The 18,909-nt window shown below is 41.3% G+C and overlaps 1 protein-coding gene across 2 annotated transcripts in view; it reads right to left on the minus strand.

Moving 5' to 3' along the window:
• Window positions 1-18,909, minus strand: part of NBAS (NBAS subunit of NRZ tethering complex) — a 1,762,396-nt gene that overhangs the window by 997,444 nt on the left and 746,043 nt on the right. For both annotated transcript variants that reach the window (XM_069235962.1, XM_069235961.1), the window contains exons 34-35: window positions 11,930-12,087; window positions 6,776-6,877 (exon numbers count right to left, since the gene is read on the minus strand). In XM_069235962.1, the coding sequence (XP_069092063.1) occupies window positions 6,776-6,877; window positions 11,930-12,087 (260 nt within the window). The remainder of the gene's footprint in view (window positions 1-6,775; window positions 6,878-11,929; window positions 12,088-18,909) is intronic.

Below are 18,909 nucleotides of genomic sequence, written 5' to 3' on the forward strand. Positions count from 1 at the left end.
ATTTGTCCTAGCGCCCAACATAAATGGATTTCATGGCAGAGCATCTGGCGACAAGGATGACATTCATCACTACAGGTAGAAAATCAAATATAGTCAATTGTTGCTGCTCAAACTTCACGTACAGAGGTGTAAATTGCATAGATTAAGCTGAAGGACCCAGCCCTGTTGTTGAGAAAGGAGGCCTTTCCGAAGTGGTAGCCTGATGAGAGGACAGATGCTCATGGACCAAACCAGGTCAGCTAGGGTGACTTGATCCCAGTCATTCTTTAGCTTCTTCAGAACTCAGGCTAATAGAGAGAGTGGCAGGAAGGCGTTTAGGAGTTCCTTGTTGCATTCCAACTGCAATGCATCTCCTCAAAAGTGTTCATGCAGAAACATCAGCATGCTAACCTGCTAACACTGTACTTTCTCAACGGTGCCAAAAAGAATGAGGCAGGTTTCCTTCACTAGTAGCAGACACCCTGCACCACCTCAGCATGTAGAAGTCACTTGTGACTGCTCAGATAGCGTCTGCTCAGCTCGTCTGCTCTAACATACAGGGTCCACTTCAGATCATTGACAGTTAGAAAGATGCCCTGATACTCCAGTCTCCTCGAGCAACACAAGGCCTACTGGCACAGGACTTTGGACCCCACTCTTCCCTGCTTGTTGCAGTGTCTTGTGGCACTGGTGTTGTCCATCAGAAGCTGCAGTACATGCCATATGATGGCAGGCAGGAAGGACATCAGGTCCAGATGACTGGCCAGAAGTTCCAGGAGGCTGATGTAAAGCCAGCCCGCCACTGGATACCAGACTCCTCTCCAGCTCCCCCAGTTAACCTACCCAACTTGAAAGTGATGTGTCAGACACCACTATCAGAGCTGGGTGGGGGAGTGAGAGAGGATCTACTGCGGTACAAGCTGTGATCGGTCAGCCACCACTGCAGATCTTGAGTTATCTTCTTTGAGAGCTGAATGGTGTCAGAAAGGTGGACTTGACTCTGGGTCCACTGGGATTTTAGTTTCCACTGTAGAGCTCACGTGTTCCAGCTGGTGTGGCTGACAAGGAGGATATACAAGGCTAAGAGGCCAAGAAGCCTCAGCTGCATCCGGGATCAAACCTGAAACAAAGGAAACCTAGCCAGAATGTCCCCCAGCTGACCCCACCCAACCCAGTAGGCATGCGTCAATCAACACTGTGTTCTCAGGGTAGGGGAGAGAAAGTGGCCTGCTGCAAGACATTTTGTGATCTGTGAGCCACTACTACAGATATTTAGACGTCTCTTTAGAGACCTGGATGGCACCATTGGCATTTCAAAGGCAGCCTTAACGCTGGGCCCCCTAGAATTTCAAGTTCCCCTGTAGGGTTCACATGCTCAAATTGATGAAGTTGATTAGGAGGATGCATGAGGCTAAAAAACAAAGAAACCTCAGAGTCAACTTCACCTTGACTCTAGTCTGAAGCATCAGGATCACAGCCTGAACGTCCCTGACAAAATGTTGTTGAACTCCATCATGCCCAGAATCACCCCAATAAATGGAAGACTAGTTCTGTCCGAAGTATCAAGCTCACTCGGATTTTGTGAAACAAAGTATAAGGAATAATCAGTATAATGAGGGGAGAGTAGGCCGTCCGACCTCCTATCATCATAGTTATCATCAGTGTAATCAGGGTGAGTTACCCATCCTGCCTACCATCAAAATCATCACCAATATCCTGGGGTTCATAATGCTCTGGCACGGGATCAGAATCTGAGTGAAAGAGATAATAGTGCCTCTGCCGGTAGCTGCACCATGGCAGAGGTACAGGGATAAAATCAGGGTGCAAGACTACAGGTTGCACCTTTGCAATTTCATAGGGTGTCATCAGTTCAGGATCAGACATGGGCATCAGCACTGGATCATCGACCAGTGCCAGTGGTGCCAGCACCAGAGTGGCAGGACCCAGCAGGGATCTTTGTGCCAGAGTGTAAGTCTGTACCAGAGTTGGAATGGGTTTGGTAACATTTTTTGAGGGCACAGACAGTGCCAGAGAGGGACATGCAGGCAATAACCTGACTGGAGGCCCCTTTGGTTCCTGGAGGACTGAAGGCATGCCTCAGGTAGCTGGAAGCACATTTGAAATTTGTAGCATGGCACCTTTGGAGGCCTGTATCTGCTGTGAGGTCAACAACAGCCTGAGAAACTCGGGCCATGCCAGGACCAACTAAAGAATGGGCTTTGTGGTCAACAACCTTGACGGAGTGCATCTCACATCTTGACGAGCTTGCACTTTCTCTTTTGAGTCAGAGTGGCAGAATGGATGGAGTCCTGCTTCACTGTATATGCTTACGCTTTTACTTTGACTTACCAGAGGGCTTTGAGTGGAAGTTGGAGAGGTCAAAAGACCAGCTTCATAACTGTGACCAAGACCGAGCCTACAACTTGGAGCAGGATCTACACAAAGGTCGCACCTTCTTGTGTTCGGCGGCATACAACTTTGCTTCCCGTCTTGAATTCCTTTCTGGTGCATTAAGGTGCAGTTGTCAAACCACACGTCATGAGGGTGTGTCAGACATCTATTTCCTGAACTTGCGGTGTAGCTTGAATCCTTTTGTTTGTGGGGACATTGTTCCCTAGCACACTGGGAAAAATGTTTTGGAGTCAATAAAAAACTGACAAAGTCCGAAGAGGAGCTACAGATCTGGGAAAGAAGGTGCAAAATGAAAGGAACTGATGTCAGCGCACAAGGGTAGTGCTTATATGTGGCTTTGCTCCTTCTCTTACGGGGCGGTATGGAGCCAACATGCAGGCGTATGACACCAATGGCCGCATGCAGGAGAACTACTACAAAAATCTCTGGATGCAGTCTGGTGCCTGGGTGTATTCTTAGGTATGGAATCTACAGTTAGAAGTATCTGAACCACAGTTTAAGGAATTTTAAATTACGAATATCTGAAATGGAGTTGTCACCAAGTATAACAGGATCATATTAAGGTCTTCAAGAGAAGAGAAAACAAATATTGAGGAATGGAATCTATTTGCTGTCCCTTTAGAAAAGGCCTTACTAAGGATATGTTAAGTAGCAAACCCTTATCCAATGAATACTGAAAAAGTGAGGCTGCAGTCAATTTTGAAACTGTGACCCGCTGTAATCAAGGAAATGATGAAATCAAGGTTAAGGGGAACTCCACTTGAGAAGAGTCCAGTAACCCCTTCGGAACACCAAAAAAACAACACGCTTCCAATGTAAAGCGTAGAAATATTTTGTAGCAGGACACCAGCACTGCGAGAACAACTTTTGCAAGGACCCCTTGTGAGTCTCTCCTAGCCTATTTTTGAGAATAAGCAATCTATTTATTGTAGAAGTGTTAAAATAACCTTTCCTAATCATTCCTTTGAGGATAACCCCGATTGTGGGCTCACAGGATGGTAAGATATGTATAAGGAACACAAGAAAACCGAACAAATGGAGGGTTGGGTGAAGCCTGCACTGAGGTTGAGGCAAAAAGTGTGCTCCATAACTTGGGGCGAGTGCTTCCAGTATCTACCTTATGAACTGACTCAAACTGTTAGCTAATGTAAAAGGACAAAGTTACTAAATTCATCCAAAAGTGGTTGTGAAGCTCAGGAAACTGAAAAATCAATTTAAAGTAAAACTCCTTGTACTAATTTTGCAATGGAGCTATTAATAACTCAGCTACAAAGGGAACCATCCAAAAGCAGTGGCCTGCGTGACTCTTATTTATTCATACTCAGAGTTGCCCTTCTAACTAACAGAAGTGGTGTAAAAAGTAAAGCAGAAAATGCTACTGTAGTTCGAGAGGATCTTTACAGCAATGAGGAGAAGTTGATTTGAATATGCTGTGTAATGAGGGCACAGACGGAGGCAAGTACAGCACTTGTGCAGTATATTTACATAACAATTTCTGTATACTTACATGAGTGCAGGGGGAGGGCGCCTTTCTTTAGGAGGGAACTAGCAGGGTTTAAAGAGTTTAGGTGAAAAACAAGGGTAAAGACGTCACCCCTGAGGGCGTAATTGATCAGATTTTTAACTCTATCATTAGATAATTAATGAAATACCGAAATTTTGCAATTTAATCTCACTCAGCAGTACTGACACTACAACTGCTGTTAAAGGAATTAATAAAATTAATCACAATTAACATAATAGGGAGAAAAGCAGTAATTTTAACCTTTAATTCATTTTAATTACATTACGAACAATCTTAAATTGAACAACAGTACACTGTTTTAGATTATTACAAATTATTTAGTGATATTTTTTATAACTTTAATGCTTGATTAGGCTTACTTAAACTTTCTCTTTCTGGTCCACTGAGCATAGTCGTCGTAAAATGTAGAAGACAAAGTAAAGGTGGAGTCACCGTAATAGCAGGGGAAGTAAATGTCTTACAAAGTAACTGGGGCAACATAAGGACAGACTTTTGGTATATCCTCTAATGAACTGAGAGGTAGGTGGAAGATTCACATTCACCATTAATAACTTTCAGGATAAATGTGGCGGAACCAGCACACCTAATGATAGTGGGTGACTAAGTATGGACTCTCTTTTAATCCCGGACTGTAACAAAAGGGAGATGGTGTATAGTAAGGAATCATTTCAGAGGCAATGCGTAAAGTATTTGTGCAACACTTAATTACGGTAACACAGTGAAAGACACCACAAAAAGACGCCACACAGTGTTATGAAAATAGAGAATATTTGAGTAAAACAAGACCAAAACAACAAAAATCCAATAAGTGGATCCTGAGATATGCCATTCTAAAGATTTAGGTGGTAATAGTGCACAGAAGCTCTAAGTGCCAATGGTAGTTATCTGGTCATGCTGGACCCGGACAAAGTCACAAGTTCAGGGCGACCGCCATAGAGCACAGGCCAGCTACAGGGACCCACTTGGGCACACTGAACACAGTACCTTAAATATCGGTGTGCAGTCTGCGAGGCTTCACGTCATCGAGCGTCAGTTCCGAGAAGCTGGGCGGTGAGGCTTTGCAGGGCTTGGTGCCGTTGTGCATCAGTTCCGATGGGCTGGCAGCTGCGAGGCTTTGCAGGGCTTCGCCTTGCCCAGTGTCAATTCTGGTGAAGCTGGCAGCTGCACAGCAAGGCTTTGTAGGTCTTTGCATTGCTTTGTGGCGGTTTTGATGAAAACCACAGAAGGAAGAGCACCCTAGGCCCACTTCCATGGGTCCAAGACTGGGGTGGCACCACACGGCAGGGTAGTCTCACAGATGGCAGAGTCCAGTTGCTGTTGCAGGTAGTCTTTGATGTCCCTGAGACTCCTGAAAAACAGGAGGCAAGCCAGCAAGCCCTTGGAGATTCTTAGTTGCACAGATGTAGTGAACAAGTCCAGTCCTTCTTACTGCAGGACAGAAGCAGCAGGTCAACACAGCAGAGCAAACAGCAAAGTGGTAGTTCCTCCTACAGCAGCAGCAGTAGGCCAACACAGCAGTGCAGTTGCAGAGTAGCAGTCCCTCATGGCAGCACAGCAGTCCTTCTTCCTGGCAGAGTGCTCTTGGTCTCAGGAAAAATCTGATTTGGTGGGGTTTGGTGTCCAGTATTTATATTATGGTGCTCTGGTTCTAAAAAGTGGGAGAAACATCCAGGCATTTCTTTGAAGTCCACAAGGTCCCTGTCGTCCCCTCCCTGGCTCCATATACTCTATAGGATGTTTTGTAACCCTTTGTGTGGGGAGAGGCACAGCCTTATTCATGTGTAAGTAAAGCAGTGCTAAGCTCCGCCCCCCACCCATCAAGCCAGTTAATGGACCATTAACTCCTATTAAGTCACACCTAAGCTCCCACTGTGACTGTCTAGAGGAAATGAACAAAGGCCAGCTGTTATCTACCCCAGACCTGTATTCAGAGACAGGCAGAGGCACACAACGGTTAAAGTGAGAACATGCCAACTTTCTAGAAGTGCCATTTTCAGGCTTACAATTTAAAATTCAACTTCGCCACAAGTTGTGATTTTAAATTGTGAGTCCAGGGACACCAAACACCATATTTCTATACTTTGCCAATTGGAAATTACAGTTAAAAGATGTTTTAAGATAACCACAATGTTATGCTTTGGGAGGGAAGCTTTACAATAGTGAAAAACGAACTTAAGAGTTTTTCACTATCTGGACATGTTAAACTGCAAAGTACATGGCCAACTTTTTAAATACATTGCACCTTGGGGCTAATTAGGGCCCACCTAAGGGGTGAGTTACATTTAATAAAAATGAAGGTTTGGGCCTACCAAGTGGGTACACTTGTGAGGTCGAAATGGCAGTTTAAACTGCATAGAAAGGTTTTGCAGTGGCAGACCTGAAACATGTTTGAAAGGCTACTGTAGTGGGTGGCACAATCAGTGATGCAGGCTTACTAGTGACATTTAATTTACAGGCCCGGGCACATTAAGTGCACTTTACTAGGAACTTAAAGGTAAATTAAATATGCCAAACAGGTGTAAACCAGTTATACCATGTTTAGAAAAGAGAGCACATGCACTTTAGCGCTGTTTAGCAGTGGTAAAGTGCCCCGAGTACTAAAACCAGCAAAAACACGGTCTGAAAAAAGGAGGAGGAAGACAAAAAGTTTGGGGATGACCCTGCAGAAAGGGCCTTTCCCTGACTCTGCAGAAAGTGCTATTTCCAACAGTATGCAAATGTCTGCTTGGCAAATTGTAACTCTGGTTTTCTTTAACATATTGTGTTAATGGCGATGCTTCATCAGCTTTCGCTTCTTTATTCAAATATGTTCCAATTCATACAAACGGGGGGCAGAGGTTGGGGTGGGTCACACCTTACCTGGTGCTGCTCTTTACTGATTAGCACTGAGGGTCCTGTGAGATGTGCACTCTCTCCCCCTTCTGAAGGACGAATCTGATAGTTCACAGCTTGATATAAGATCTAGGATAAAATATTTTAATACTTATTTAACAGGCAGCAACAAGTACTATTTCATTAATAAACATTGTTGGTTAGGGCAGAGTCTAATTTCGGTACACAGGACAATTGAGTGAAATTACAAAACTACAAAGTGGATATAAATGCTCTGAACAGCAAGGACAAGCAGACATCTGACTACAGTACAACACGAGGGAAGAAAATAGTCTGTCATTAAGGGTACATGCCTTCTAGATCAAGACACAGTGATTGCTCTTTCTACAGGACCTTCAGATTTCACAAGGTATTTATTTATGTTTTAAAGCGCTGAAGCACTGCTTTGGCTCAGATAGTCAGAGGGAGAGTGTTCCTGTAGGTGGAACCAGAAGGTGGAAGGATTGAAATCTGGACAATAGATTTATTTGGGCTTAGAAATGCAAATTGATTGATCTTAGGTGGTATCTGCATAAATTAGCTGAAAGGTAATGTGGGAATGCTCTGTGAATGGCTGAAAAGACATTGCATGTGTGTAAAGGGATCCACTGTTAGAGGAAAGTCAGCCGATGCAAAGGCAATAATGATTAGTCAGGTCTTTCTGGAGAGACTGCAGTGGTCAAAAGTAATGTTCTGTTGTGGTGAGTGAGGTACTATGCGGAAAGTGACCTAATCCATTGCAATAATTTAGTCTGCTCAGAAGCAGTGGCCTAATCAGTGTTTTGGCTCTGCAGAAGGAGATACAAGGACAAATAATGCATATAATTTAGGATGTGCTATCTTGCTGCAGTTGCCGTGGTGGTGATGAAGAATTCCAACATCTTGGGGGAGGTTAAAAATGTCCACTCCTATTACTGATGAAGCAAAAGTCAGTGTGCATGGGAAAAAAGGTGTAGGGAGTGATGGAGAAGATTGAAAATAATAGGAATGTAGATGAATACAGCCAGAGAGAACATATGCTTGGTTTTGACAGAGACAGTCAGAAGTGACCGAAGGGGTGAGAAAGTAGGAAAATATCTCGCTGTCAGCTGCACAATGTTGGTAAAAGACCCCCAAAAAAAGAAACAATGTCACCAAGAAAGTGAAAAGAGGAGATAACAAGGGGCAGAGCCTTGGATGTATCCACAGAAAGTGGAGTGGAAGTTGATCTGTTGGATTAACAGTCCACACGGATTGGCCCACTCTGGATCTAAAAAGGTAACATGGGCCTGATCTTCCTCAGGCCACAAGGCAGGAAAGATAGAGGTGGGGACACGTAGAGAAGGTGTGTGTTTCATCGCAGACTAAATGCATTTCCTAAGAGCCTTTCTGGTGTAAACTCCAGCATGCAGTAAGCAGTGAGAGTTATTGGCTGTGAAGAAAAAAATCCTGTCAGGGAATGCCCCACCGGTCGATTACCAGATGTTAAACTTATTGCAAGCATTCTTCTCATCACCTTTTGGATGCCTACTGGTCAAAGATGCCTAGAACTACTGAAGGATGAAGACACTATTCATGGTTTGCCAGACAACGTCTGCTCAGTTCTTCCACCCTCATGTTCAGAGACTCTGACAGGTTATTGATCACCAGAAAAATCCCCTGCTGATCCAGCCACCTTCAAAAGAGCAGGGCCTTCTGGTACATGGTTCTGGTTCTGGTACATGGTTCAATAACCCACTCCACTCTGCTTGTGCACTAACACATAGTGGTGGTGTCTGAAAGGATCTACACCATCTTTCCCTTGATGGTCAGTAAGAAGACTTTCAGGGCTAGCTGGATGATTTGTAGCTCCAGAAAAGTGATGTACAGTTGGCCCTCCACCTAATCTAGATGAATCCCCTCCCCCACCCTAGCGACTATGAATCTAGCGACTATGAATCTACCATTATTGTGTGCTACTCTACTGACTGAACTTAGGTTGGTGTCCACTTGCATTCACTAAATAATCTGGGCCCTTTCCTCTGGGGTTACAGATGATGCTAGACAGTCTGCCCCTGTGCTGAGCCCAGTGAAACCAAGGGTTCTACTCTAGAGCCCTCTTATGCCATCTAGCACTCAGGATGAGCAGGATGCATGAGGCTAGGAGGGCATTAAGTACCAGAACCATTCTCACTGACACCCAATAATGAGCCCGAAACATCAAGGTGATATCCTGAATGTCACAGACTCACTGCAGCGATGGAAAGTCCTTGAACACCACCACAGAAAGAATAGCTCCTATGAAGGAAATCTTTGGTTCGGATGTCAGGTGGGACTTCAGTTCACTGATGGAAAAGCCCAGGATTGACAGTAGAACAACCCTAATCTGGAGGTAATCTACGACCCTATGCGGCAAGCACCCTTGAGCAGCTAGTTGTCAACCCCTCACCTATTTCTTACTCTGGAACTCTCTCCATAACACCCTTGGGCAGAGGTAAACTTACCTGCTGCACTATGATGGTAGGATTGTCCGTCAAAGTTAAGGCAGTGGGGACGCCTGGGGGAATTAAATGAAAGGTAGAGCATAGGGTATTTGAACAATTCGTAGTACCCTTCAATCTGATGCACTGGATTGCCAGCCAGGGAGGTAAAATAAAGTGTTGTCCTCCGTCACCTTCCAAGATGGTGCCACTTAGAGGCATTCATAAGCTATTGCTTTTAAGATCTCTGGATCAAGGTTGATGCCAGAGAATATTCTTCAGGAGAGGAATCTGCGGTTACAAGATACCATCAGGATAGCAATGTGGAGCTTAGGGCCATATATACCAACAAATTTTCCCATAGCCACAGAATGGGTAAAACCCTTTGCTACATCTCGCCCTTAGTCGCAGCATGCAGCAGTGTCACAGTATTGACTAGAGTAGAGCAGACTCATTTATTCAAGAATGGTAAAGGTGGGGTATCATAATGTATGCTGATGAATTGTGGGGTGAAATAACCAAGAAAGTTAAAGTCTATATTGGTGATAGTGGCTGGAAAGTCCTATGTTTGCACTTATCACACATGTGTAATTGGTATGGCGGTGTGCCTCTGCAGGCAGGGGAAGATAGCAGGGGTCCTCTTTTTGGGCATGGAGGTTAACCCACAGGCTCAAGCTGAGCTTAAATGGACCAAACAGATAATGCCTTTTGTTTATGATGCACTGCACTGTAGGATGCCCTGAAAATAATTTCTTTACGTGGTCCGGAGAAGAGGCTGTGGAAAGGTCATGGGCCAAGAGTGGTACTGTGTTTGAGAGTCTGGACCCCATTGGTTCTCATTCTGACTGCAGAGGATACCTCCAAGCTTGAGGCATGGTATTTTGGCAAGGCCGGTGACAGCTGGTGGGAATTCACTGGTAGTCTAGGGTCAATCAGGTTTCATTCCAACCAACATCCAACAGATGGCTTCTCTCTGTAGTCCTGAGGCAATATAGGGTTGAAGAGGATTAGGACTGAAGGGGAACCTCATGTTTATTCCCCTCTTCAGACTGTGGGCTGCTAAATTAAGTTAGTAAACAATGAATTAGAGAATTAACACTTACACAAAGAAGGCTGCAAAACCTTCCAACCTACAATCAATGAGGATGTGCAGCAATGCCACCGTTCATTTTATGATGAGTATCACTTTCGCTGCAAATTGTCAGGTCAGTAAAATTTTGCTATCTTGTGAAGACCTTATGAAATCCATAGTTGAGTGATTCTGCCTTAATTATTTCTGACACAACACATACATTGCATTAAAAATCCTTCCCTAAATGTACACTGAGTTTCTCAAAACCATACAAAATAGTATATAATAAATGTTTCATTGAAGCAAGTGTTCCATGCCCTTGTTACAAGTGATGGTATTACACCCACACTGGTGCTTTTAAATGAAATTCTGCCACTTGCAATTCTAAGTGACCACAGGCTGTTGCCAAGATTGTGTCATAATTGCCTTGCTGTCCTCGTCACCTCCCACGAATCAATGACAGCCTCAGGCTCGACCTTTTTCTCCCACATACAACAAATACAGCCCAGGGAAGAAAGCAGCACTCTGGACTGCATGTCCGCCACTTGCTCCCAATACACATACATAATAGATCATGGAGGTGCACAAGACTCTTGTCTTATACTTCGTCTACCATGACTCCTGTCACCCCACTCCTCTGATCCCCCATCAACTCTCCTGCTGACATGTGCTGCCTGCTTTGAGCTGGTACAAAATGTCAGCGGATTTGTCCTCAGAATCGGGGAAACTACATGATAAAGAACCTAATATTTTCGGGTCCAGGTAATTATGCCCGGCACTGACAGCAAGCGGGCATGGTTAGGGATGGGTTAAGAGGTGCAGGCAGAGTCTAGACTACAGACAGATGTTGTGTCAACCCACTAGGGGAACCTGACATATTTCCTTGTGGCACTGTCTCTAAACACACTAACAGAAAACGTTTGGATTGGAAAACAATTCCAGATCTGCGTCAAAGGGTGCAGAAAAGACTAGAACTGACAACATACCTCATGGATGACACCACACACAGGATCTGTGGCACCACATCTGGGCAGGCACTGATGCTGTGATCGAGCCGTGGTAACACATGCCAGCAAGGGAGTACTATTTCAACTTTCCAGATCTATTGTGATGCCATGCATGTAGATAGATGGATCTATCAGACATTTCATCTCTAGAATTGCATTCCATGCAGTAACCAGTGCTGTGAAGTGGCTTATTGACACATCCCAGTGCTTTTAAAAACAAATGAATGCAAACATTAATTCTTGTCCAACAGAAAATTTTAATTTGCCCATATTCCAAATGAAATGTATCATGACAGGTGGAGAGAAGTGACTGGCAGTTATGACTTCAAACAACTAGCACACTAAAGAAATGTTGACTACATCTGAACCTTCTTAATACCTAAGGGAGTCCTCGCTATTAAGAATGGCAGATACAGAGGAAATTCAAGGGGGTTTTGAAAATATTTTAGGTCTATAAAAAATGTAGCTGACAATGTATTGTATGTGAGCACTTGAAAGCAGATTTTACATACAGCCAAGACTGACCTGAAACATGTTCCCTATGTGTTCTTTAAAATTGCATGTTTTATAAAATTAGAATTTTCACACATGAATAGTCTGGGGCTAAAATCTTCATATAACTCACCTGTGTCTGCAGAGAACTGCTCGCTGCCAACAAAGACTGAATGGCCCCTGGAGGGCAGTGAGTGAGAGCAAAGGCCATAAGTTCCTGCCGGGTTCCAAGATCCTGATATCCTTCTGACTGTCCTAGTTGGCTACAAACATCCCAGCTGTCACTATAACCTGGAGAGGAAGAAACAATGAAAAAATAAAGAATCGTTATGTACACCTCAAGATCCCAAAGAAAAGAGCTATTCAGAAAGAAAAATCTAAACAAACATATAATTAAAGATACAATTTTCTCTGTATTGGTGGTGATATAAAACAAACCAAAATTGGTTAAAATTGGTGTATCAATCAAATGCAACCTAAGTGATTGAACAATGTCAGAATTTGAGTAGCAGAACGGCAAGCAATTGACAAATGAATCCCAATCAAATTCTCAGTATTTCATTCATTGAAGAAGGAACCCACTTTTAGAGTGTTGCACATCAACTAAAAAGTGGTGCCATTTCGGTCTGCACTAGTAGTAGTGGAAATAAAATATGTGTATTTTAGAGCAAAGTCTATTATACAACAGCAACCTATTCAGAATCACTCATTTGATAAATGTGTATAGCCATTAAACTTTTTCACACAGCACAAATCACATCCAAAAATTGTGTGGTAAATACAAATGTTACTGCATACATATAAGACTTTATACCATATTTAAGAAACACCAGTTGTAAAAAACAACATTTCTGAGATAACAACTGGAACTAATCTAACAATACATGTAGGTTTATACACTGCGTCCTCAAACCACAGCTGCAATGCCCTCACCTTCAAGAAAAATAATTTGAACCCTCCCGGCGTGCATATAGTGGATGTGAGCCTATTCTGTATTTTTATAATTAATTGTGCATTTCTGGAGTTGGTAAATCTGTTAAAATAAGGATACACTGATAATTCCTGCCATGAGTCTTGCAAGCATTCCTTTGATTTCTTCAGAGCTTAATAATTATTACAGTTCTTTCCTAGATAAAACAAAGGGTTTCTACAGAAAAATCATGGAAATTAAAATATCTAGTAATCACAAGCAATGGAGTTCTTAATAACCTTGTCCATCTAAATTCACTATTGATTATTTCATCTCTACAGGAGCAGAACACTAAACGGGAAAGCAGTTATCTGTTTGTACCAAAACCGTAAACACTGGATTACAGCTAAACAATTCAAATTAGTTTCTACCCTTCCCATTGTACATTTAGGGAAATGTAACAGATTTTACAGGCAAGGACCTTCCACCTTCTCTCAGTCATTCTTCCCACTCAAATATAAAATCTCTCCCCCATCGAGTTTTATATGCTGAGAATGCTGGCTTTAGAAATGACCTACCAAAACCTTCTCTAAATTTCTTTAGGCCCCCAATCGTCGTTGACACAAAAGATTTTATAGTGTCTAAGTGCACTTCCCAATTTTTCTTATTGTTAAAAATCATTCCAAGACACCTATATTATGAAACCTCTTGCACTAATAGCTATCCAACAGACCATGTAAAGGATTTACATTTATGGCCAAATACCAAGATTGATGTCATGGCCATTATTGCCTGATCATCAGCCTAAAGTAGGCAAGGGACAAGATGACTCCCACATCCTTGAAGAAAAGGAATGTGTCTTTAAAAGGGATGCCAGAAGATCAGCAATATAAAGTGCACACCCTTGGCGTAAGCCATTCTGTACTGGAATTTCCTTTGGATAATGAACCACATTTATTTAACTCTCTTGTTGCCCAGTTACTTCTATGTACGTCTTTTAACATTAGTAAATTGATGGTAGCTTTACAAACATTTCCTTATTTTCTAATTTTTGCCTCAGTATCTCCAGATGTACTGAACTGAAGGCAGCTCAAAAGTCTATGAAGCAGTAGAACAGATTACTGCGTGCTTTGATTGCCTTCTGGGCCAACAACTTAAGGCTAAAACAATGACCTATGGTCGAATGTTCCTCTTGAAATTCTCCTTGCTCAATCAGAATAGGCCATTATGGTCAATATAATCCTTTATACAGTTTAATATAGGCCTTTGCTTAACTGTTTTGCACCAACATCTATTAAACTAACAAGGTAATTTTTTTTTAACGTGTATGATCCATCTTTTTTTTAAAATAGGCTTGCCTTTTGTAACTTCTCAATTATGAGGAAACTGCCTGAATTTAGAAATGTTAATACCGAAGCAAATATCCTGGCCCACCAATCTATATTGGCTTAATTGTTATTGCAGGCATATCATCTGGACCAGCCACTCTCAACAGATTAAGAGGAGATTATTTTTTTTTAGAGAATTTACAGTCAGACAGTTGGCATAATATTCTTTCAAATAGCCTTCCCCGATTTCTTCATGAACTATACACTGGGATGTACTTATATCTGTCTGTGTCAGAATCATACTGAACTAATCCCCAAACTTTTGTCATGTCTTGACAAAATTACTATTATCATTTGTTCGCAAATAGAGCTATAGTACTGTATCTTACTTCATTTTATCAAGGTCTTGTATTCTGCTTTAATTTCACAATACTTCCTATTTCGGCCTTTTTTCTGCTTCAACTTCCTCATTTTCATTTTTAAGTCTTGAGGCTAAGCATGAAAACATACCATGTTATTTTTTCATTTGCCTTGAACCAGTCTTCAAATTATGGATAATTTTATTCAGATTGACTTTCAGACAGAAGACCACTCTCTTTAATATAAAAAGAAAACTATTTGAAGTCTACATGTGATTATTATTAGTTGCAATGATGTCTTCTTTCAAATGTTACTCTTCAAGTGAAGAAGTAATATAAAGAATTTCAAGTGAGACACTGAGGGTGCATAATGTTATTGAATTCTTCCACTGAAAAAAACATTAATGATTACAAAGAATCAAAAAATGTCCAACACGTGTCCCGTAACTGCAACAAGCAAATGTATCGCTTTATCAGAGCTTGTGATTTATCACAGTGAATGCGAAATTAGGCACTGACAAGCCAAATGTAACAACAAAAAGGAAACAAAAGACCAACATTGTTTGAAAAGAACAAAAAAGAACAAAATGAGCAAAAAGGAAATAGCACCAAAATCAAACAAAGACATTAATGACAATATATTATTTTATCTTTTAAGTAGAACAATTTTTCTAAAATGTATTAGAACCTTAATTTGTGGCAGAATAGATTCATATGATTCCTCCCATGATGATCGAGAAAAAAAGAAAAAAAACTTAATACAAGTGAATAATACCTTCTTTATTACTTTAGTATCCCAATCAATTGTATCCCTTTTATTTACCTCCAGGTTTTCCAAATCCAAAGTACTCTGAACTTGAGTGAGTAATGCTAGATGTGTATCATCAATATATACTGCTAAACACACTAGGAATGTAACCTGCAATGAAATAACCTTTTCTCCATTATTTATCTCCAGATGTAATGAGGCTCTCAGAAGGAGATGATCACTGCCACCTTCACTGGCTACAATCAGTAATAAGATCAAAGTGGCAAGCGTGAATAAAAATATAATCTGCCAGACACCTTTTACTGTCCAGTACATAGGTTTGACTTGCAGGAATTTAAGATTTCAGGTGACCTTTCAAACATATGAAGACCAAGCTTATTAGACTTTTTTGTGCATATCATGCCGCTGATCTAACACAGTTCGGAAATACTGCTAAAGGTATATTATACACTGAATGTAGGACAATGTGACATTAGTCCTCCTGCTTCATGCTTAACCATAAATTGAAATCCTCCATTATAACAAACAAGTTATGAGGAGACAAAAAACAAATATTACTTTTGCTGGTTCTTATTGAAAAACATCTCTCTCAATATTACATAAACATTCAACAAAATTATATTCTCTATTAATGCAGACATGTTATACAAATTATCAATGCATGCCTGTATTCAGACACATTCAGTTATTTGCTTTATGTCTTTTGCTATCTTTGTGGAGTTTTAAGTTATTAGACCAGCATCTGGAACTTCTGGTTCTTACTTCAAACAGATCAGAATGAATCCATCAAAAACATGTTTATCTCTAGACAAAGAAGTCTCCTGGAAACATATAATACATTCCCTTCTTGCACTTTATCTATACACTCCGAGTTCAGCATTCTACCTCATCCATGAATGTTCTAGGAGAAAAACAACAGGTGGTCTAGAGAAATCTTATCCTAATCAATAACGTTAACCATGGCGCATTTTATTTCCACCACAGAACTCAAACAATCATATTGATTTTCCATCTGTAAATCAGTGTTCTGCTAATCTTCTTTATTTTGTGGAAAGGTTGTTTCTAAGTTTACTCTACTAAACCCAACGTATATTTTTCGCACCTGCCAAGTTTCACCATTCATGGATACATTGATATGGCGGCGGCATGAACCAGCATAGTTATTTAAAAATGACTTAGCATCAACTTGCTACATTTTCTGTCTTGGAACTATTTTTATTCCTTGATGATTTAACTTTTTACCAAGAACTAGACAAGCCACATCTTTGAGACATCCTTGCTGTCTTTATCTTGTACAAACCCTTGTTTTATATAATTTGAGGATACTGCTTGCAGCGAGGGGAAATTTTGAAATAGACCTGATCTATTTAGAGGCCTCCACTTTTTGAATTTCTTTCCTGATCTGTTCAACGTACAAAAATGAGTTATCATCCCCTTATTATTTTTATTAAATTGCTCTGTTTTACTTTTATTTATTTTTCTTTTAGATTGAGTTCCTCGTGGTGTACATGCCAACACTGCATCTCTCTGAATTCAACCAAAACTTTCTACTTTCCTTTTTGCAGATCACCTTTTGTTGTTCCTCTTCATCTATGGGTGTGTGAACTACTTATTATACCATGGTTTAACTCCTTAATGGATTAATTCACATTTTGAATTTTTTTAACACCAGAATATGAACTATTTTCCCGATACTGCCTCATCATGGATGATGAGTATAATTTTCACTGACATTATGTCCTGCCTGTGCACTATACACCATAGTTCCTAGGTTTGGGTCACCTATGGCAGAACTATTGCTTCGGGTTTTATTTTGGAATCCTGCTTTCTCTAGCGAGGCAGCTTACTGAGCCGGTCACTTTACTATGCTGTCTACTTAACATTTACGGGTCATTATTATTTAAAACCGTTTTGTATTGGAATTTCAAATATAGCAGCATGTTTTATTTCTACTGTGTACTTCAAAAATTCACCCCATCTCTTTGATACAGCTGTACATTTGTAGCATTAATCTGACCCCAATATTAGACTGTAACACATGATCTAAACCACTGCTTGTTCCATTGGCATGAATCCCCTATTTACTCATGTTGCGATTGTGCCTGGGGTGAACCCAAGGTCCCATTAAAAGGTAGCTGGGTAACACTTATCTAAATATAACCTTTGAGAATGTAAAAATCGTTGCAAAGCTGAGGAGCCTATGAGCCACGCTGTGAGTGTGTGATGGTTCTGTCAATAATGTAGTGTTGGTGAGGTTGCGTACAAGAAATTGGAGAGTTAGTTGAGCGGGGTGAGATCCCACCTCAAATAATAATCACAATCCTTGTCAGGGTACTGTGTAAAGTATTTATGCAGCACTCAAGCACTAATAAAGTAAAAACACAACATAGGAAACATCCCAAGCCAATTCAGAAAAATAAAGTACATTTTAATACATAAAATGACACCAAAACAACAAAAATCCAATAGGCAGAACTTGAGACATGAATTTTCAAAGTTTGGATTACAACTAGCACTAAAAAGTGCCAACCATGAGTATCTGGTCAAACTAAACCAAATTAAAACCAAAACTTAAGGCCAACTGCGAAAAGAGCACGGGTCAGATACAGAGAGCAGATTCGTCCCTGTGAAAAGTGTACCTTCTGACTTAGAAACTTTCATGGAGAAAAACTGAATGACGGCAGGCAAGCTGAACCCAAAGCGGGGAGGGTTACTGAAGAGAGGGATCGTCCAGTGCGGTCAACAAAGGCAGGAAAGTTTTGTGCCCAGGAAGGAAGACCTCAACAATGATCAGATGATGCTCAGAGTCGATTGAAGAGAAGACCTCTATGTTCAGACTTGGAAACTTTTCTGGACGTTTTATCATCTTCAGTGGAGCAAAGTCAAGTCTTCCTTTAGGTACACCAGGGCATAGGACAGCCCTTTCTTCTGATACTTCACGTCCATCAGTGCTCTGAGGGGAGGTCTGTGGAGTCCACTTTTATGCCCAATGCCAGCCTGTGGGTGGAGAGCAAGCCTTTGTCTACCAGCTAAACCAATTATGGTCAGTTCCTCCCCTCCCACTGGGTTTGGAGCCAACCTGACTAGAGAGACAAGGAAAGGCAGGCCTAGGTGTGATCTTCTCTGCCCATGACACAGTAGACATCCCTAGAAGCTCAGGAAGGGGCTGGACACAGCCCTCAGGTCATCATGGCAAGAGTAGAATATCCCTCTCTACACTAACAGCCCTTTTTCCACTTTCTGGAGGCAACAGACATCTCATCACAGAGGAGTCATCAGGGGTCAGGTGAAAGCTGGACACTGGCTGAAAGCTTATGAGTTTTAGGCAGGGAAAATGACAACTTTCTAAGAGTGGAATTTCCAAAATAGTAATATAAAAACAAACTTGATCATTAAGGTGACCTTTAAGGTGTTTGGACAAAATATTGAGGAAAAAACCTAGTGTGGACAACATATTGTGTCAACAATATCAAGGACACAAAATATTGTGAAAGTAAATTTCTATGGGAAAACAAAGTGTTACTATACTTTACGTAGATGTGGAGTTAAGTTAAGGACAGTAAATCTTTACTTACCTATTTGCATTTACCTTCTCTATATTTTGGTCCACAATAATTTGGTCCTTGATAGTCCTTCCACACAATATTTTTGTTGTTGATATTGTAGCAGCTATCTGGCTTTTAAATTACAACTAAGTGACTCCTTGAACCAAAATGAATGTAGCACTTATTAACTGTAATAGTGTAA

Source organism: Pleurodeles waltl, chromosome 5 (assembly GCF_031143425.1).
Source record: "Pleurodeles waltl isolate 20211129_DDA chromosome 5, aPleWal1.hap1.20221129, whole genome shotgun sequence".
Classification (NCBI taxonomy): Eukaryota; Metazoa; Chordata; class Amphibia; order Caudata; family Salamandridae; genus Pleurodeles; species Pleurodeles waltl.